Source organism: Bufo bufo, chromosome 8 (assembly GCF_905171765.1).
Source record: "Bufo bufo chromosome 8, aBufBuf1.1, whole genome shotgun sequence".
Taxonomy (NCBI): Eukaryota; Metazoa; Chordata; class Amphibia; order Anura; family Bufonidae; genus Bufo; species Bufo bufo.
In genome coordinates this window covers 160341868-160364783 of record NC_053396.1, presented here as the reverse complement: position 1 = coordinate 160364783, position 22916 = coordinate 160341868, and the positions used below count along the sequence as shown (strand labels likewise).

At 44.7% G+C, this 22916-nt stretch overlaps 1 protein-coding gene across 1 annotated transcript in view; it reads right to left on the bottom strand.

The window, feature by feature from the left end:
* Window positions 1–22916, bottom strand: part of MAP7D3 (MAP7 domain containing 3) — a 118764-nt gene that overhangs the window by 64808 nt on the left and 31040 nt on the right. The window contains exons 2-6 of the mRNA XM_040442091.1: window positions 20568–20666; window positions 20406–20486; window positions 20064–20227; window positions 16479–16584; window positions 8794–8889 (exon numbers count right to left, since the gene is read on the bottom strand). Coding sequence (XP_040298025.1) covers window positions 8794–8889; window positions 16479–16584; window positions 20064–20227; window positions 20406–20486; window positions 20568–20666 — 546 coding nt within the window. The remainder of the gene's footprint in view (window positions 1–8793; window positions 8890–16478; window positions 16585–20063; window positions 20228–20405; window positions 20487–20567; window positions 20667–22916) is intronic.

Below are 22916 nucleotides of genomic sequence, written 5' to 3'. Positions count from 1 at the left end.
AGTCACATTATTTCAGCGCAGAGGGTATATGAGAAGGTCCTCGTTCACCTGAATAGGGGGTGCTGGGGTATCTGCAGAATAAGCTATTAATGTACCGATGGCAGATTTAAATGTTGTCTCCTGGAATGTAAGAGGTTTGGGCAGCCCTAGAAAAAGGATTGCTGTATTCTCTCATCTCCGACAGTACAATCCTCACATCTTGGGGTTGCAGGAAACTCACCTGACGCCAGAAACAGGGAATAGAATTAAGAAGCCATGGGTCCAGTGGTCTCTGAACGCGTATGGGTCTACGCACTCCAGAGGGGTAGCTATACTTGTTCACAGAAACATAAGATGGGAAGTTCAGCAATCGGTGGTGGATCCTGAAGGGCAGTTTATGCATTCATTAATTGTGTTCCGTATGTTGTGGTCTATATAATCCCCCCCCCCGCCCCTATAACCATATTCCAGGTGGTGTTGAGCTTCGCTGCGCAATACCCCAATGCCAAATTTCTCTGCAGATTTTAATCTAGTGATGCATGAAGACATGGATAGATTCCACTCAGTGGGGAGAGGAGGTGATTGCACTCAGCATGCCACTAATCTTTCTAGGATGACTAAAGAACTGGGGTAGTTGGATTTGTGGAGACTGAGGCATCCACTTCAGAGGGAGTACTCCTGCTTCACTCCAGCTAGAGGTGCACTATCCAGGATTGATTATCTTCTGGGCAGTGCCGCAATATACAAAGATCTCAAAAGATATTAGTTATGGATCACGCACCGGTTTTTGCTCAAATTAGACTTCAGGATAGTGTCAAACAGAGTGTCAAGACGCACGTTCATCCATTCTGGTTGTCCCTTATGACCACGAATGATAGAATCCCTGATCAGCGCCAGCTATTTCTGGAGGTGCAGGATGAGATGACGGATGAATTGCTACTCTGGGAGACATTGAAAGCTTACTTGAGAGGGTGTCTCAAGTCATCTATCTCCTATATCAAAAGAGACTCGGCACGCAAAGAGCTGAAGCTACATGCTAATTGCAAGGAGGCAGAGAACTCCTTCAGGTCTAATCCCTCTGAAGTGAACAGGCAGGACTGGATGCTTAGAGGTAGGCTCTACATGATGCATCTCAAGGAAAAGAGTGAGCGTAAATTAAAACAGCAATCCTTTGAGTCGGGTAATCAGGCTGGTAAACTGCTTGCTCACATTGTACACAGTAATAGTTTGTCCCCCCCCAGACATTAGAATAAAGAACGCTGAGGGTCTAGTGGTAGAATCAGTAAGGGAGATATTGGGATGCTTCAAAGGATTCTACCAAGATCTCTATAAGTCTGCAGCTCACTACACACCTCAAGAGCTGGGGTCCTATTTAGCACAGGTAGCCCATCCTCAGCTTAGTGATGAGGACAGGAGTCTACTGGAAGCTGACATTCAAATGGCAATGAAGAAGCTGCCAGCAGGCAAAGCGCCTGGCCCGGACGGGATCCCGGTAGAAGTGTACTCTAAATATGTTGATGTATTAGGGCCCCAACTTCTTAAACTATATCTAGCCACTCAGCAAAGACACCGGCTACCAGAATCTATGTATGATGCTACTATAGTGGTGATCCTGAAGCCAGACAAAGACCCTTTGGAGTGTGGGTCTAATAGACCGATCTCGCTCCTGAATCTAGACTATAAAATACTCACAAGACTGCTGGCTACTAGATTAAACAAGGTAATCACCACTATAGTACATAAAGATCAGTCAGATTTTATACTGGGCAGGTCGACGTCTGATAACATTAGGTCATCGCGCAGATAGGAGCGGCAGGAGATAAGCTTTTCACTCAGTGGAATAGATGTATTTGTTAGAAGTGTTGCAGAACTTTGGATCTGGCCCTAAGTTTGTCAAGTGGGTGGAGATACTATACCGACTTCCCAAAGCAAATATACTAGTGAACACGGATCACTCTGAGTCTTTTGAACTTCATAGAGGCACTAGGCAAGGGTGCCCCCTGTCGCCGCTGCTGTTCGCCATAGCGATAGAACATCTCGCCCTAAGAATCAGACAGGACCCGGTCTTTAGAGGGGTGAGCATGGGAGATAGAACAGATAAAGTTGGATTATATGCAGATGATCTCCTTCTCTTTATGGATGAACCTGACACTACGCTCCCTAGAGCGATTGATATAATAGAAACTTTTTGAGAGTATTCGGGTTTACACATAAATTGGATGAAATCAGCACTTATGCACCTGTGGGCACACACGTGGCCCTCGCAATACTGCAATTTACCGGTTGTAGAACATTTCAAGTATCTAAGAATTCTGATCACCAGGGATCCCCAATTGGCGTACTCCTTAAATATAGCGCCCTTGGAATCCCTGTTTACTGATAAATTCAGAACATGGAAATCCCTACCGTTATCATGGGAGACTAAATCTGGTCAAAATGATTCTATTGCCTAAAGGGCTATACCTCCTGGCGCATGTATGCACACCGATATCACAGGGATTCTTTGGTCGCATTCATTCATTAGTAGCTAACTTCATTTGGGGGGAGTCTAGAAGGAAGCTTTCCCTTAAAGTCCTGCAAAGATCTAAGCTAGAGGGCGGAGCCGCCTTGCCCGATTCCTTCCTGTATTATCTAGCCGGTCAGTTGAAATTCTTATCTCCTTGGATCCTAACGTCAGAATTGCCAAATGCGGAATATCTGAGCATGTCTTCCCTGTGGCCACGGTCTGTTCCTACGCGCTTGCTTCCTATACACAAATTGGCCCACCAGGTGTGGAGTGCTGCCAAGATGCAATCATTTAAGGATCTCCCGGATGATATACCGATGTGGGACAACCCCATGTTCGCACATCTGAAAGACTTCGAGGGAGGGAATCTGTGGAAGTCCCACGGGGTTATTATCCTGAGAGACCTATATGTCGGGGGCACTCTGTTCCTTTTCGCAGATGCAGGAGAAGTTTGAGTTGCCTCGTAATTTTTTCTTTAGATATCTGCAGCTGAGGCACGCGTTAATAGCTCAATTTGGGGCGGGAGACCGGAAAATTTCAAAATACCCTTTAATAGGTGTTCTAAGATCACAGGGTCCGAGGGGTATTATCTCTGTGCTCTATACACATCTGCTCAATAACCGGATGCTGATGAACCCTCTCGCTGTCGAGGAAAAGTGGAAAAATTCCATACCTTCTCTAACGGCTGATGACTGGAATGAAGCCCTGATGGCTCCGGTAAAAGTTTCCCCATCAATTAACAGTAGGCTGATTCAGCTATTTATTCTGCACAGAAGTTACCTCACGCCCACTAGACGGCACAAAATGGGCAGACTTCCTCACAATAGGTGTCACCGATGCTTGCAGGATAATGCGGACTTCTGGCATCTCATGTGGGATTGCATGCACCTACAAGGCTTCTGGAGAGCGGTCACAGAGGTGCTGACAACTTTGGTCCCCACTGCAGTAACGCTCTGCCCTAAAGTCTGTGTTTTGGGAATATTAGATGAGGAAACCTGGGGGCATCATCACAGGGGATTCTTGAGTGAGACTCTATTCTTTGCTAGAAAAGCCATTGCTCTGAGGTGGATGGCTGACAGAGCACGCACACTGGGCCAATGGAAATCACTGGTCAATCACGCTGTGAGTATGGAGAAAATTGTATTTATTCACAGAAAATGCCCACAAACGTTTCACAAGGTGTGGGGAGAGTGGTGCTCATCTCCTTTAACATTACACAATGCATGCATGTATTCTGTGGCTGATGTTATCCATATGCCTGCTGTGTGATCCCGGGCTCTGGCTTACGCCTCATTGTTTTCTTATATTTATCTGAGAATGGATTCCTCTTCAGGTCTGATGTAAGACTCTCGAGATATATCATGATGCCATTGTATCCCCTGCGTGGGATTTACCCCTGCACTGTCTTGCCTTACTTGTAATACTTCAATAAAACGAGTAAAAAAAAAAAAAAAAAAAAAAAGAAGAATAAGATTTAAATTGGCCTTTTTCTAATTATATACGACCTTTAATTGAACCGAGCCTCGAGCAGAATCACCTCTATTAGGGTACTTAGACTCACACTAGCGTTATTCTTTTCCGGCATAGAGTTCTGTCCTAGGGGCTCAATACCGGAAAAGAACTGATCAGTTTTATCCCCATGCATTCTGAATGGAGAGAAATCCGTTCAGGATGCATCAGGATGTCTTCAGTTCAGTCTTTTTGCTATTTCAGGACGGAGAAAATACCGCAGCATGCTGCAGTTTTCTCTCCAGCTAAAAAGACTGAACACTTGCCGGAATGGCGGATCCAGCATTAATTTACATTGAAGTGTATTAGTGCCGGATCCGTCATTAAAGGGGCTCTGCAGTTTGTTTAAACTGATGATCTATCCTCTGGATAGATCATCAGCTTCTGATCGGCGGGGGTCCAACACCCGGGACCCCCGCCGATCAGCTGTTTGAGAAGGCACCGGTGCTCCAGGAGCGCAGCGGCCTTCTCACTGTTAACCGCAGGCCCAGTGACGTCACGACTAGTATCACCTGGCCTGGGCGCAGCTAAGCTCCGTTCACCTGAATGGAGCTTAGCCCCGTCCAGGCTAGTTGATACTAGTCTTGACGTCACTGGGCCTGCGGTTAACAGTGAGAAGGCCGCTGCGCTCCTGGAGCGCCGCTGCCTTCTCAAACAGCTGATGGGCGGGGGTCCCGGGTGTGGATCTATCCAGAGAAACTGCCTGCCGGAATCCTCTGCCGCAAGTGTGAAAGTACCCTTACATTTAAAATAAAAGTATTTACACTTAACTGTGGACTTATTGACCGACAGAAGAGTTAAATGGGGTTGTTTAACCCCGCCCTATTCCTCCCCCCTCCAAAAAATAAAAATAAAATAAAATTACTGGATTGCCAGGAATCTGTTTAAAGAAAAGACAAAAAAAAAAAGAAAAAAAAAAAAAAAAACTCTTGACATCCCAGCACCGAGAGTCCCCAGCAGCTGAACCTCTGTAGTCACGTGTTGCTCTGATTGTTCAGGTCACTGAATGGCTGCAGCAGTCCCCATGAACATGACGCTGAGGGACGATACCGACCAATTAACCCCTCACCCGATATGTTACAGAGGGAAAGTGCACCCTCTGCTGCCTGATCACCCCCTCAGGCTTTGGTTGGATAACACTGAGAAGCATAACAAACTGCTTACAGTTAAGTAAAAAAATAAATAAATTGCTAGTCTGCATTTATGACATTAAAAAAATACAAAAAAGATAACTTGCATAGTCAAATCTGTAATACTATTAACTATCAAAATAATATTTAAATCTCACATGGTGAACGAAGTTTAAATGGTTTATGGTCATCTCACCACCCAAAAGTTGAAAGAAAAAAAAAAAAGGAAAAGTTCTCAGGTCTCGGAAATGCATTAATTTAGAAGCCACTCTGCATTCTTTTAGTTGCATTGCTGACCATCTCAAGCGCTATACATATTTGGGGTCATTTATTAAGACTAGCGTTTTGTAGGCCGGTCTTAATATCCCCTATAGCAGGCTGTGGATCCGCCGGAGTGAAGTAGAAGCGCCGGCCCCTACATAACTTCGGAGGATCCACCGCTGCTTCTAAATGTAAGACCGCTTCCTAGCTGTCGTACATTTATACAATTTTCTACACCTATGAGACAGGCCTATCAGCTCGTCCCCTTCCCCTGTCCCCCTTTTTAGACCTGGCGTCAGAGGGTAAAAGTCGCAGACTGCTGTGCAAAGGACCAATGCGTCGCAATCTGTGCGATACACGCCTAATATGGGCGTATTTCTGGTTAGTAAATGACCCCCATTGATTATTGATGGCTATTTAGACATTAATACCTCTCAGATACCTCGCAGAAAGGCTCTGTGTATGAGCCGAAACGTTGCCTCACTGTACCACATGGGTGATTAAACCATTGCGTATTTTCTACTGGATGTGCAGTCCGTTTGACTATTTTATTGGGTAAGGAGCTATACCCCTGGACATAGCACCCACTATATGGTTTGTTTATTGGTGCCGCCATTTTTTCTATTTTAGATATTGAGGGATCAGCAACCTCCGGCACTACAGCTGTTCCAAAACTACAACTCCCAGAATCCTCCTTTCACTTCTATGGGAGTTACAAGAAGTAAGAGTGCTGTCTGGGAGTTGTAGTTTCACAGCAGCTGGAGTGCCAAAGGTTGCTGATCCCTGAACTAGAGTATAGCCGCAAAGACTTTCAGAAAGTTTTATCTAGGAATTCTTAACCTAAAAAAAAAGTTCTTTTTTCCCATTTCAATGCACATATGGGAAAATGTAATTAGTGTAATTGGCAGAACACCTGAAAGAATTCATAGGAGCAGGCAATGAAAAGGATTTTAAAGGGGTTTTCCAGGAGTAGAATATAGATGCTTATCCTCAGCATAGGTCATCAGTATCTGATCGCTGGGGGTCTGACTCCCGGCACTGCTACCACATTCAGCTATGAATAGGCCTGGGCAGCAATACCAAGCACAGCCACTAAACAATGAATGGCGCTGTGCTTGGTATGCTGCAAGGAGGCGCGGTGCTCACCAAAGCGCCACAGCCTCTTTAAACAGCTGACTGGTGGCGGTTCTAGGAGTTGGACCTACACCAATCAGATATTGTGACCATGATACTTCAGGAAAACCCCTTTAAAACCATGCACAAAAGCAATGACATGATCAAAATCATCTAACTTTAATAATATAAGTATGTGCCAGAAAAAGCAAAGTAAATGTTAATATATTGCAGTGATTAGAAGCATGCTGCTTCTTGTGTTTATAGCCAGTGCTCCACAGCCAGAAAACGGGTGCGATAATCACATTAATGCAATTACAGAAAATTTCACTGGGATATCGTGCACCATATATGGGGTCGCATAAACGGGCACAGATATATTGGGATATTAGATAGATTTATGGGGCAAAATAACGGATCTATGATAAAGTTGTAGGCAGCATTTTGCCACCATGAAGTTCTGTGGCACTCTAATGCAATTTCTTTTAACTCCTCGCAGAATATTCAATCAAAATAGGAGAAAAACAGATGTAAAATTTCATGCATTTTGCACTAATCCACAGTGTAAAAAAACCCACTGTGACTCCATGCAATACTACAGATCATAAATGGTTGTGGAGCCGTATCTTAAAAGATCACTACCTTTGGACAATCCCTCATCATTCTGACCAGTGGAAATAAGTCTAGTCATTATTAAAGTGGAGACCACTTGGAGAACTGAAGCTAACGGATCCCGATTTAGAAACTTCAAGGCGAATCTACAACCAGCCATGTGTTGTAAAGGGCAATCAATTGGAGGCTGGCTCCACAAGATCCTCTCTTTCTAATAGAGGGCAGCCCTCACATCTACATGCCCTAATAAGATACATAGAAAGGGGCTTTCTTTCTGAGACACGTCCTTTAAATGGGTATCCCGGTTGCTTGAAGTTATCCCCTAACCACAGGATAGGGGATAACAATTAGATTAGTGGGGACCCTATTGCTGGAACCCCCAACAATCACAATAATGCCGGCCCTGTAACCCCTGCCGTCCCCTGAAATGAACAGAGACCGGTCACTGGGCCCCAGTTCTCATGATCAGTGGGGGTTCCAGTGATAAGACCCCCATCAATCCAATAGTTATCCCCTATCCTGTGGATAGGGGATAACTACAAACAACCGGGACATCCCCTTTAAAGGGCATCTGTAATCACTTATCAGTAGGTAAAACGGTCGGCCTCTGTAGATCGGTGCTCGTCTGCAGAGTCTGATGTTATCTCAGGTATCTCCATATGTGCAGGCGATCTGTACAAAAAAAGGCTTTACATTATATGCCAATTCACCCCATAGATACAAGGGCATTGCACCCAGAGGCTCCGCTCCCCATCTGCTGTGCGGCACCCCCACCGCTGTGAGACAGGCCAGGCACTGAGAAGAGTCACGTCTGGCCCAAAAGTCTCGCGGGAGCACGGTCGGCAAATGTGTAGTAAAAGGATGGAGACCACCGGGCAAATGGGCGATCTACATCTCTTTACTGCTGTCTGTAAAAGCAATGGGGGGAGGGGGGGCCTTGCATAAAAAGACAGGAAGCAAATCTTCTGGGTGCACTGGCACCGGCCTAATTGCACCTAGTGGACAATCTGCATATTATAAAAAGTCCTTTGGCTGCAGATATCATCAGACTTTGCAGCACTGATTTACAGTAGCCAACGGTTTCACCAACTGGTCAGTGATTAAAGCTATGAACAGTAATGGAAAGAGCTGGGTTGTATTTTGCTACATCTGGATATCAGCTCCAGTAAACTATCCAAAAACTAGCAAAATATCATTGCACGTAAAAGGACAGAGGTTTTCACGCTGAATTATTAGGTTGTGTTCTTAAAGTTGGTCATACAAATGACGGACCCTGCCGATTTTGGCAGGAGCGGCCAACTAGCCCTCCCAATGGTAAATGTCGGGGGAAAGAAGCATTGTGCTGTTAGAGTCCAACATGGCTGATCTACTTGTTCTAAGGAAAGATAACCCTCTAGCAGCAGCCATCTCCCCTCTCACCATTCAGCTGAAGTATGCTTGTATATTTGGTAGGGAGGGATTGGCGTCGCTCGCCAGACAGCTATCTAAAGTGTATGATCACCTTACATTTCCTATTACGTAAGGATAATATTTCCCTATTTCTGCATGGTGGAAAGAGAACCTCTACACACAAGTGAATGGGAATTTATGTCCAAAAGTAGATAACCTTTAAGAGTGAATGGTTATAATGTAGCCAGAAAGGTTAGCAGACAAGGGATAGTAAGTGCTCAGGTGAATAAATACCGCCAGATCCACTTTCATCTTCAAGCTGTGGCTCTGTGGTGGAAGCATTTTTGCCTATTAAATCTACTTGGCTGGGAGAACTACTTCCCGAAGCACCTATGCAAGAACAAAACAGGCAGAACTATGAATGGGTCATGAAACACGATCACTTAAAAACAACTTTCATGCCACGCTAGTAACACGATTAGTCATCAGGTCTGACATGCGAACCGTACCTATCGCTGTAATAATATGCATAATCATGTGTAAAACAATCATGTCCTAGGCAAATAAGACCTCAAATCAAAAAAAGGTAATTTTCACTTCCAAAATTTGCTGCTGAAAAATTAAACATGGAGTCCGATTGTTGTGCTTAGGACTATTAGGCAACGGTTCTGATACACCAGGCTGAGCACTTTGTCATTTGAACATTTTAGCCTTACATGAAAGCGGCAGTGGTAGTTATTTAGGACTTCAATAAAAAGGTAAAAAGACAAGCGTTTGTGAGACATTAGATCATGCTGACAGGATGGTCCCATGCTCAGGACCCCTCTCTATTACCCCAGAGTCCCTAATAACAGCAGCTCCTGTTAAGACAAACTTGGCCTAGTAGATCTGTTGGCAAACCACAGTTTCCCCGTGTCACAGCTGCTGAATGGGTCGCAGTCACTTGTCTGAGCTGAAGGAAGCGTGTTATAGAGCAGGAGGAGCTGAGCCGGTTGATATGTAGTTTTAAAGGGAAAGATTCTGTAAAATTTGTATTTAATTCATTTAAAGGGAACCTGTCATCAACTTTATGCTGCCCATACTAACAGCAGAATAAAGTAGAGACAGGCAAGTTGATTTCAGCGGTCGGTCATTTAAAAGTAAGTGGTTGCCGGGAACCAACATCACAATCATTGCAGACTGGGCCTGGAAAAGAGTCCCGGCCACCTGAGAAGAGTCCTGGTTATTCATGACTTCCTGCTGATGACTGACCGTCTTCTACCTAGTTTTCTCCCTTTCTCTCTAGGAGAGAACTGCCAACCATCAGCAGATGGGCGAGGAGTGCAGGAGATTATGTATAACCAGGACTCTTCTCAGCTAGATTTGACTCTTTTCAAGGCCTGGGCTGTAATCATTATGATGCTGGTTCTCAGCAACCACTTACTTTTAGCTCATGAGTGACAAAGCGCTGACATCAGCATTTCTGTCACTAATTTATGCTGCCCTCAGTGACTTCAGCATAAAGTTGATGACAGATTCCCTTTAAATTCCAGTTCATTCTGGGCTTTGAAGCCAAGGAGACGGTCCTATCAGTGATATATATCAATCTGCTCAGCTCCTCCTGAGCCATGACATGCTGCCTGCAGATTACTTGGCATTTCCTTGGTGACAGGTTCCCTTTAACCACTTCCCGCCACGCTAACGCCGAAAGGCGTCATTTCTGCGGCGCTCCCAGGTCACACTAACGCCAATAGGCGTCATCTCGCGTGAGCCGAGATTTCCTGTGAACACGCGCACACAGGCGCGCGCGCTCACAGGAACGGAAGGTAAGAGAGTCGATCTCCAGCCTGCCAGCGGCGATCGTTCGCTGGCAGGCTGGAGATGTGTTTTTTTTAACCCCTAACAGGTATATTAGACGCTGTTTTGATAACAGCGTCTAATATACCTGCAACCTGGTCCTCTGGTGGTCCCCTTTGTTTGGATCGACCACCAGAGGACACAGGTAGCTCAGTAAAGTAGCACCAAGCACCACTACACTACACTACACCCCCCCCTACCCGTCACTTATTAACCCCTTATTAGCCCCTGATCACCCCATATAGACTCCCTGATTACCCCCCTGTCATTGATTACCCCCCTGTCATTGATTACCCCCCTGTAAAGCTCCATTCAGACGTCCGCATGATTTTTACGGATGCACTGATAGATGGATCGGATCCGCAAAACGCATCCGGACGTCTGAATGAAGCCTTACAGGGGCGTGATCAATGACTGTGGTGATCACCCCATATAGACTCCCTGATCACCCCCCTGTCATTGATTACACCCCTGTCATTGATCACCCCCCTGTTAAAGCTCCATTCAGACGTCCGCATGATTTTTACGGATGCACTGATAGATGGATCCGATCCGCAAAACGCATCCGGACGTCTGAATGAAGCCTTACAGGGGCATGATCAATGACTGTGGTGATCACCCCATATAGACTCCCTGATCACCCCCCTGTAAAGCTCCATTCAGATGTCCGCATGATTTTTACGGATGCACTGATAGATGGATCCGATCCGCAAAACGCATCCGGACGTCTGAATGAAGCCTTACAGGGGCATGATCAATGACTGTGGTGATCACCCCATATAGACTCCCTGATCACCCCCCTGTAAAGCTCCATTCAGATGTCCGCATGATTTTGACGGATGCACTGATAGATGGATCGGATCCGCAAAACGCATCCGGACGTCTGAATGAAGCCTTACAGGGGCATGATCAATGACTGTGGTGATTACCCCCCTGTAAAGCTCCATTCAGATGTCCGCATGATTTTTACGGATGCACTGATAGATGGATCGGATCCGCAAAACGCATCCGGACGTCTGAATGAAGCCTTACAGGGGCGTGATCAATGACTGTGGTGATCACCCCATATAGACTCCCTGATCACCCCCCTGTCATTGATTACCCCCCTGTCATTGATTACCCCCCTGTCATTGATTACCCCCCTGTAAAGCTCCATTCAGACGTCCGCATGATTTTTACGGATCCACTGATAGATGGATCGGATCCGCAAAACGCATCCGGACGTCTGAATGAAGCCTTACAGGGGCATGATCAATGACTGTGGTGATCACACCATATAGACTCCCTGATCACCCCCCTGTCATTGATTACCCCCCTGTAAAGCTCCATTCAGATGTCCGCATGATTTTTACGGATGCACTGATAGATGGATCGGATCCGCAAAACGCATCCGGACGTCTGAATGAAGCCTTACAGGGGCGTGATCAATGACTGTGGTGATCACCCCATATAGACTCCCTGATCACCCCCCTGTCATTGATCACCCCCCTGTCATTGATCACCCCCCTGTAAGGCTCCATTCAGACATTTTTTTGGCCCAAGTTAGCGGAATTATTATTATTTTTTTCTTACAAAGTCTCATATTCCACTAACTTGTGTCAAAAAATAAAATCTCACATGAACTCACCATACCCCTCACGGAAACCAAATGTGTAAAAATTTTTAGACATTTATATTCCAGACTTCTTCTCACGCTTTAGGGCCCCTAGAATGCCAGGGCAGTATAAATACCCCACATGTGACCCCATTTCGGAAAGAAGACACCCCCAGGTATTCCGTGAGGGGCATATTGAGTCCATGAAAGATTGAAATTTTTGTCCCAAGTTAGCGGAACGGGAGACTTTGTGAGAAAAAAATTAAAAATATCAATTTCCGCTAACTTGTGCCAAAAAAAAAAAATTTCTATGAACTCGCCATGCCCCTCATTGAATACCTTGGGGTGTCTTCTTTCCAAAATGGGGTCACATGTGGGGTATTTATACTGCCCTGGCATTCTAGGGGCCCCAAAGCGTGAGAAGAAGTCTGGTATCCAAATGTCTAAAAATGCCCTCCTAAAAGGAATTTGGGCACCTTTGCGCATCTAGGCTGCAAAAAAGTGTCACACATCTGGTATCGCCGTACTCAGGAGAAGTTGAGGAATGTGTTTTGGGGTGTCATTTTACATATACCCATGCTGGGTGAGAGAAATATCTTGGTCAAATGCCAACTTTGTATAAAAAAATGGGAAAAGTTGTCTTTTGCCAAGATATTTCTCTCACCCAGCATGGGTATATGTAAAATGACACCCCAAAACACATTCCCCAACTTCTCCTGAATACGGCGATACCACATGTGTGACACTTTTTTGCAGCCTAGGTGGGCAAAGGGGCCCACATTCCAAAGAGCACCTTTAGGATTTCACAGGTCATTTACCTACTTACCACACATTAGGGCCCCTGGAAAATGCCAGGGCAGTATAACTACCCAACAAGTGACCCCATTTTGGAAAGAAGACACCCCAAGGTATTCCGTGAGGGGCATGGCGAGTTCCTAGAATTTTTTATTTTTTGTCAAAAGTTAGTGGAAATTTTTTTTTTTTTTTTTTTTTCATTTTTTTTCATACAAAGTCTCATATTCCACTAACTTGTGACAAAAAATAAAAACTTCCATGAACTCACTATGCCCATCAGCGAATACCTTGGGGTCTCTTCTTTCCAAAATGGGGTCACTTGTGGGGTAGTTATACTGCCCTGGCATTCTAGGGGCCCAAATGTGTGGTAAGGAGTTTGAAATCAAATTCTGTAAAAAATGACCTGTGAAATCCGAAAGGTGCTCTTTGGAATATGGGCCCCTTTGCCCACCTAGGCTGCAAAAAAGTGTCACACATCTGGTATTGCCGTACTCAGGAGAAGGTGGGGAATGTGTTTTGGGGTGTCATTTTACATATACCCATGCTGGGTGAGAGAAATATCTTGGCAAAAGACAACTTTTCCCATTTTTTTATACAAAGTTGGCATTTGACCAAGATATTTATCCCACCCAGCATGGGTATATGTAAAAAGACACCCCAAAACACATTCCTCAACTTCTCCTGAATACAGAGATACCAGATGTGTGACACTTTTTTGCAGCCTAGGTGGGCAAAGGGGCCCATATTCCAAAGAGCACCTTTTGGATTTCACAGGTCATTTTTTACAGAATTTGATTTCAAACTCCTTACCACACATTTGGGCCCCTAGAATGCCAGGGCAGTATAACTACCCCACAAGTGACCCCATTTTGGAAAGAAGAGACCCCAAGGTATTTCGTGATGGGCATAGTGAGTTCATAGAAGTTTTTATTTTTTGTCACAAGTTAGTGGAATATGAGACTTTGTAAGAAAAAAAAATAAAAAAATAAAAATCATCATTTTCCGCTAACTTGTGACAAAAAATAAAAAGTTCTATGAACTCACTATGCCCATCAGCGAATACCTTAGGGTGTGTACTTTCCGAAATGGGGTCATTTGTGGGGTGTTTGTACTGTCTGGCCATTGTAGAACCTCAGGAAACATGACAGGTGCTCAGAAAGTCAGAGCTGCTTCAAAAAGCGGAAATTCACATTTTTGTACCATAGTTTGTAAACGCTATAACTTTTACCCAAACCATTTTTTTTTTACCCAAACATTTTTTTTTTATCAAAGACATGTAGAACTATAAATTTAGAGCAAAATTTCTATATGGATCTCGTTTTTTTTGCAAAATTTTACAACTGAAAGTGAAAAATGTCATTTTTTTGCAAAAAAATCGTTAAATTTCGATTAATAACAAAAAAAGTAAAAATGTCAGCAGCAATGAAATACCACCAAATGAAAGCTCTATTAGTGAGAAGAAAAGGAGGTAAAATTCATTTGGGTGGTAAGTTGCATGACCGAGCAATAAAACGGTGAAAGTAGTGTAGTGCCGATTTGTAAAAAAGGGCCTGGTCTTTAGGGGGGTATAAACCTGTGGTCCTTAAGTGGTTAAATACATTAATTAGCAGAAAATCACCACAGTAAGTCGGTATGATTTGGGGAAAAAAAAGTTGGAGTCTGGATTAAAGAAACGTAAGCAACTCGTCAGCATAAGTTTGCTGTCTATTTAAGAGAGGAGATAATGTGGGGCAAGCACATGATGTATCTGCGTAATGTCACCGAGGAAACCAAAATTATTCTAAGATGAGATAATTCACGTGTATGGGTGATATTTACTCCCAGCACAACATGTCTTTACCATAAAGGATTCCCCCACGCTCAGGGTAGTCTGCATAACACATAATATAACGTGTCCTAACGACCGCTCTCAGGACTTAAAGGCTGTAGACACTTTTGCATAACATTTTTTCACTGTTCATTTGCTTTCTAAATGTAAAATTAAGCAACGTTCTAAACCAGGGGTCTGCAGCCTCTGACACTCCAGCTACTGCGAAACTACAACTCCCAGCATGCTCGATTCACTTCTATGGGATTTCCATGGGATGTAAGTTTGCAACAGCCAGAGTGCTAGAATTTGCTGCCCCATGTTCTAAAATTTAGTGGTTTTCGAGTACATGCAAATCCCAAACATAGCTGGTTCTGATACTTCCGACCCAGGATGGATGGCACACTGCTCTCAGCTGCCTTTAATGTCGCAGCATTATAGGGGTTATCCGGGTTGCGACGTGCGACGGCTGCTTCTGTGATAACGTGTCATACTTTGGGCTTGTGATCCCAGCCTGGGGTTACAACCCTCATCACATGCGCAAGTCTGAATCTCTTGCCACAGCAATAATGAGAGATTCAGACTCACACATGTGCTGCGCGTTCTAATGCCAGGCTAGGATCACATGCCCAATGTATGGCATGTGATCCCAGAAATGGCCATGGCAGAGGATCATGGTACAACCCAGATAACCCCTTTAAGGCCTCTTTCACACGAGCGATACTGATTGTGTCAGGATCTGTTCAGGAAAACGTATGGTCTTGCACATAAGTTCAGCCACTTTTGTCTGCACAGGTGCAATCAGTTTTTGATGCACTTTTCACACACATAAAAAAATAAAAATAAATGTAGAATGACAATCAGTGAAAAACGCATTGCAACCAGATGCAATTAGTTTTTCATGCAAGCCCCATTCACTTCTATGGAACCAGAGCTGTGTGAAAAACGCAGAATATAGAACATGCTGCAATTTTTCCTGAACGCAGAAATGATGCATGAAAAACAAGGCTTAGGTACACAGACCTATTTAAAGGGATTTTCGATACAGTCAAGAAAGACTCCCAGCAGCTGTGATGCAGATAACTGTTTATTCCATAAATGGAAATGGTCCTACAACCAGGACGCGTTTCAGCAATGTGCCTTCATCAACAGGTATATCCAAGTGTGATAAGAGCAGGATATATGGACTCTTTTCCCGGGCAGCGTGCACCTGAGCGAGTGCTGGTTTCTGTATACTCATCATTAGATTTTCGATACAGAGCTGTTCAATATCATCATATCAGTTTCCTTTATCTAAATAAAAATATACTAGTTTTACCCCCACCTGTCTTTTCATTTTTTGATAAAAATCGCTTTTATTTATGTGCTAATTACCTTCATAAGGTGCCCAAGGGGCTCTCCCTCTGGCCGTTGGAGCCCAGTCACTCCCCGTTATCTTGGAGCGCAGTGCCGCCCCGCAGTTAATTATTCACTCCTCTCCTCTGCTTTTTTTCCCTCAGTGCGCCAATGTTACACACGTCTGAGCCCACGCGGTGTCCTCGCAGCAGCCTCATTTAGGGAATCGCGCATGCGCCAGCTTTCAGTCCGGATGCTATGTGTTTGCTTCGCGCATCGCACCTGGACAGAAATCTAGCTCGTGTGAAAGGGCCGAACGCTGCCCTGTAACCTGAATTGCTCCATTATGTACAAGGAAAGATTCGAGTAACAGAAGTATATTTGGGAATTGCTTTATGTTCCTAAAGATTTTTAATCTATAACCTCAACACTTCATGTACAGCTGACCTTTTTTAACTGCTCACCTGCCACTCCTGTATTAGCTATAGGGAGAATAAGGATATAATGCTACCAAACCATTCAATAAAGCAACCAAATCCAAAAAGTTAACACAAACAATGGAAAAGCATGAAATCATCACCATAATTAGGAAAGAAAAAAAAAAAAATGTACCATGTTTGTCTCCTTCTGCTGATCCTCCCCAAGACCATCGTTTCTGCCTTTGGTCCAGATAACTGCTGCGCTCAAGAGTTCGCCTAACATTTGCTTCCCGACGTTCCTTAAAAATCAAACAAACATTCATTTAGCTGTCACACATTGTGCTCCGAGTGAACCATAAAAAAGCACAACTAAAAGCATTAGTTCTCTCTGCCAGCAGAGGTTGATGAGGCCAGAAAACACTTATGTCACAGCTTCTGTGTGTTTTCTTCGCCTTTGGTCTGTAAGCAGTCTCCCCAGAGAGGGTTTCATGGCAGCAACCATCCATTCTGCAATTTTTACAATGTGAATACAATTTTAGAGCAAAGTGCAAATTCTTCGCTCTGTGCCTTTAAAGGATAACTGTCACACTTAGACCGTAATTTCAATTTTCATATATGTAGTTACGAATAACATGATATTCCAGAATCAGTTAATATCATATTTAATAAGATTCAGCCCTTAGCAACCAGTCTGCATAAAACTTCAATTTCACTGTTCAGTAAAGATGGCCGCCACTGCCCTCACCCTGAGGCTAATCCCACCTGCCCTCACTAGTCAGTAACAAAAGCCCCCCAAAAGTGTCAGTAACCAGAGCCCTCCCCCTAAAGGGTTAATCTCCTGCAGCACAAAGGGGTCCTCTTACCACATGTTGCTTTCATTTATACACCGAGCAGACAGCAGATCTCCCTTCCCTGGTCTGCGCTGCTCCAACTCTGCATTCTCCAGCTCTGCTGAGTGAGGGAGCGTCTGCCAAGCGCAGGGACAGGGAGAAGTGCACACAGCCCAGGCACTGTTATCAGCTGCTGGGGAGGACCTGGCTTTAATCATTTACTTACAGTCCCTGGCTGTCAGTAATGTGACCCTGCACGCAGAGTGCTCCGGACCATGCCTAGCAACCCTATTTTAAGCACAGGTAAAAGTAGGCAGTACAGGGAACAAAAATGTGGAATTAAGGGGTAATTGAATACACAGTGAAAAGTTGAAATAGGGCCACCAAGGAGATATTAATCACTACAATCCAATACTGAACCGTTTGTTACCAATCCTTGCTTGCTTGTTCAGCTGCATTTAGGGCTCATTCACACAACCGTATTGTCGCTGTGCCTGTGTTGCGGACTGCAATGCATGGGCATCAGCCATGTGAATTCCGGATTGCATAATCCCAACTTGAATAGGTCTGTAATCTGCAAAACAAGGCAAAAGATAGGACATGTCCTATCTTTTGTGGTGAGGAAGCATGGATCTGAAAGCCCACGGAAGCGCTTCTGAGCATTTCTGTAAGCTTCCTATCTTTTGCTGTATTTTGAGGATCGCTGACTTATTTAAGTCAAAGGGTCCGCATCCGCAGCATTGAGTTCACACACCCACAACTTGTGATCCGCAATACGGGCACCATGGTCATATGGTCGTATGAATGAGCAGTACTTATCCCCTGTGTATGGCGGATGAACAATGGTTTCTATGATCATTATAGGGCAATGAGCTACCGACAAGATTTTATGTGCCGCATAAACAAGTGTATCACCCAACAATAGAGTGCTTGCTCAACTGGCAGCACATTTACACAGGCCCTATTATTGGGAACGACCATTCGTATCTTTCCCAATAATTGGCTCAATAACCTGCCCATGTAGAGTTAAAGTCATACGTTTGCATAGACCTGAACCACATTCACTACAACTCAAGTTTTTCACAGTTCTGGCTATTTAATCCTAGTACACATCCCTCTTTTAGGTCCGTTATAATCACTACAGTTATATCAAGAATTTGAACCGTCAGAATAATACCAGAGACAATGATTTAATTCAGCTTTTATTTTTTTCCTCACATTCCCAGTGTCGTTTAAAGGGGTATTCCGGTTATTAAAATGTTATCCCCTATGCTGTAGATCCGTGGGGGTCCTACAACGGGGGCCCAACCAATCACGAGAACGGAGGCCCAACCAATCATGAGAACGGGGGCCAGTCACACAAGCACTTGGCCGCTCTATTCATTTTGATAGGAGTTCCGGAGACAGCCGAGTACAGCACTCAGCTATGTCCAGAATTCCCACAGAAATGAATGGAGCGGCAGCACGCACGCCCAACTGGCGGTTCCGTTCATTTCAGGGGGGCTGCAGATGGCAAAGGGCCCTTCCTCGTGATCAGTGGGGGTCCCAGCGGTTGGACCCCCGCCAATCGAATAGCTTGTAACAACCTGAATACCCCTTTAAGTTTAGATACACAAGGTTAGTATTTGGTAGCATTGTCTAAACTGAAAAAGCCTGTACGAGCAAGGAGGCCTACAACCCTGAGGGCTCTTTCACACTTGCGTCCTTGTCTTCCGGCATAGAGTTCCGTCATCGGGGCTCTATGCCGGAAGAATCCTGATCAGGATTATCCTAATGCATTCTGAATGGAGAGAAATCCGTTCAGGATGCATCAGGATGTCTTCAGTTCCGGAACGGAACGTTTTTTGGCCGGAGAAAATACCGCAGCATGCTGCGCTTTTTGCTCCGGCCAAAAATCCGGAACACTTGCCGCAAGGCCGGATCCGGAATTAATGCCCATTGGAAGGCATTGATCCGGATCCGGCCTTAAGCTAAACGTCGTTTCGGCGCATTGCCGGAGCCGACATTTAGCTTTTTCTGAATGGTTACCATGGCTGCCGGGACGCTAAAGTCCTGGCAGCCATGGTAAAGTGTAGCGGGGAGCGGGGGAGCAGTGTACTTACCTTCCGTGCGGCTCCCGGGGCGCTCCAGAGTGACGTCAGGGCGCCCCAAGCGCATGGATCACATGGATCACGTCATCCATGCGCATGGGGCGCTCTGACGTCATTCTGGAGCGCCCCGGGAGCCGCACGGACTGTAAGTATACCGCTCTCCCGCTCCTACTATGGCAACCAGGACTTTAATAGCGTCCTGGGTGCCATAGTAACACTGAAAGCATTTGGAAGACGGTTCCGTCTTCAAATGCTTTCAGTACACTTGCGATTTTCCGGATCCGGAGTGTAATTCCGGCAAGTGGAGTACACGCCGGATCCGGACAACGCAAGTGTGAAAGAGGCCTGACTCAGTTACACCAGTTCTGTCTGCAGGAATGGGCCAAAATTCCAGCAACTTGTGGAAGGCTGTCAAAAATGTTTGACCCAAGTCAGATAGTTTAATGACAATGCTACCAAACACTAAACTTGTGTATATAAACTTCCGAGCCACTGGGAATGCTATAAAAGAAATGAGAGGAAATAAATCATTGTCTCTGGAATGATTCCGAAATACAGTAGTGATCCTGACTGTAGAGAGGGAATGTGTGCTAGGATTAAGTGTCGAGAATTGTGAAAAACAGATTTTTTATGAAAAAGGTGTATGAAAAACTATGACCAACTGTAAATTGGCCCTTAGTGCGCACTATTGCTAAATTTCATGTTCAAGTGTTCATATGCAAGATACATGGCAACACAGCAGCACGTCGTAGGGTGATGCTAATGAGCAACACGGAGCATTTTGATCCCCTGCTTGGGAAATCTCTGAACGTGGATGGATAGTTTACTTATTGTGTGCACATATGCCAGGAACACAACCTTGTCTTCCAGTAATCTCTGCTTTCTTTTATCTTCTGCTGCGACTCTCTTCTGCTCATCCTTCAGCTTCTGCTCCTCCAGTTTCTTCTGCTTCTCCTCCATTTGCTTCTCATACTGAAGCTTTGCCTTTTTTTCTTTTTCAAGTAATTCTTTTTCTTTGGCAGCTGCAGTGTAAAACATGACTGTTTAGCGCTACAGATACAGGGCAGTTGCTTGTAAATGAGATGAAATAATTTAAGTTCCGCTGAAAGGGATGTAACGGAGAAATAAGGGGCTACCTGCATCAGAGGACGTAGAATGTAATCTCCAACGTATTACAAGCAACAAAGGCGTAAAGCTTACCGTTCAGCCTCTCTCTCTCTTCTCTGCGTTCCCGAGCTAATCTTTGCCTCTCATCTGTTCTTAGAGCTGAGCCATCAATTACTATAAAAAGACAGACCTGACTGATCACTTTGCTGCACAACGGCAAAGCCTCACAAACGTGATCCAGGAAATGAAGATTACCTGGCTTAGCCGTCTTCACGCTGACTGAGGAAGGAACGGGGACGGGGCTGGTTCCTGTTTGGCTTCTGCGCTCATCGGCTATTGCTTGTGCTGCTGCGACTGTATAATAAAAATAAAAAGAAACACAATGGTAATATTAAACAAAATACCAAGTACAGGTGTGGTAATGAAAAGTTATTACAGTAAAAATACAGCAGTACTGGCCAAACAAAAATGCTAGAATTACCCCGGAGGAATGTCTCTCTTCGGCTCAACACTCCGTGACAACTCATTTTTGAACATCTTTAAAGCTTTTTTTATTAATATACAACTCTAAGGCCTCTTTCACACAGGCGTCGCGTGTGAGGGCCGGATAGGATGCGGGTGCGTAGCGGGAAAATCATGCGATTTTGCCTGCGAGTGGGGTGAGTATTGTATGCGATTGCATTGCGTTCTTCAGTTTTTTCCGCGCGAGTGCCATGCATTTTGCACGCGCGTGAGAAAAAATTTAATGTGGTACCCAGACCCATTTAATATTTTCCCTTATAACATGGTTATAAGGGAAAATAATAGCATTCTGAATACAGAATGCTAAGTAAATTAGGGATGAAGGGGTTAAAAAATAAACTCACCTCATCCACTTGTTTGCGCAGCTCAGCTTGTCTTCTTTCTTCTTCTTTGAGGACCTGGGAGGAAAAGGACCTTTGGTGACGTCACTGCGCTCATCACATGGTCCATCACTATAGAAATGGATCATGTGATGGACCATGTGATGAGCGCAGTGACATCACCAAAGGTCCTTTTCCTCCCAGGTCCTCAAAGAAGAAGAAAGAAGACAAGCCGGGCAGAACGAACAAGTGGATGAGGTGAGTTTATTTTTTATTTTTTAACCCCTCCATCCCTAATTTACTTAGCATTCTGTATTCAGAATGCTATTATCTTCCCTTATAACCATATTATAAAGGGAAAATAGTAATGATCGGGTCCCCATCCCAATCGTCACCTAGCAACCATGTGTGAAAAATCGCACCGCTTGCAATTTTCACGCAGCCCCATTCACTTCTATGGGGCCTGCGTTGCATGAAAAACGCAGAATATAGAGCATGCTGCTATTTTCACGCAACGCACAAGTGATGCGAGAAAATCACCGCTTATGTGCACAGCCCCATAGAAATGAATGGGTCCGGATTCAGTGCGGGTGCAATGTGTTCACCTCTCGCATTACACCCGTGCGGAAAACTCGCCTAAGGCCCCTTTTACATGAGCGAGGATTCGGCACGGGTGTAATGTGTGATGCGAACACATTGCCCCCGCACGGAATACAGACCCATTCATTTAAATGCGATAAATGTAAGCGATTTCCAGCCACCGGTATTGGTAAAATCCATTCCATTTTATTTCTTCTCCATTAAAAGCAGAGAGATGTGAGGCCTGTTTAGTATTTATCTTTTATAACTGCTTTTAATGGAGAAGAAATAAATTGAATGGATTTTACCAATACCCGTGGCTGGAAATCGCTTACATTTATTGCTGTGGGAGTGCAGTCCTGCACCATCCGTGCCCCCAGAGGTCCGAGCAGAAGCTGGCGTTCGTTATTATACATTCATTTAAATGGGTCTGTGCACATGAGCGGTGTTTTTCCATGCATCACTTTTGCATTGCGTGAAAATCGCAGCAGGTTCTATATTCTGCGATTTTCACGCAACGCAGGCCCTATAGAAGTGAATGGGCTGCGTGAAAATCGCATCGCATCCGCAAGCAAGTGCGGATGTGATGCGATTTTCACAGATGGTTGCTTAGAGATGTTGTTTGTAAACATTCAGTTTTCTTTATCACACGCATGCAAAACGCAGTAAATCGCATTGCGCCCGCGCGATAAAAACTGAACGCGATCGCAAACAAAACTGAATGGCTTGGTTTGCGAAATTGCTCGGTTTTCACTGAACGCATCCGCCACGCATCGGGACATAATCTGGACACGCTCATCTGCAAGGGGCCTAAGGGGGTCATTTATCAAACTGGTGCAAAGTAGAACTGCCTTAGTTGAGCATAGCAACCAATCAGATTCCACCTTTCATTTTTCACAGCTGCTTTAGAAAATGAAAGGAGGAATCTGAATGGTTGCAATGGGCAACGAAGCCAGTTCTACTTTACACCAGTTTGATAAATGACCCCCTAAATCCTTTGCTTAGAATTAAAAGGACTTTACAGAACCTGCTTACTGATGACTTTAAATGGGCGCCGTGCTGCAGTAACCAGGTACAGCCACTACACACTGGACGGAGATCTGTAGCTCCAATGCCTATTTCCACCGGCGCTATTGGAGCTTACTGGTAGAGGTGGAGTCCGACCCCAACCATCACATATTGA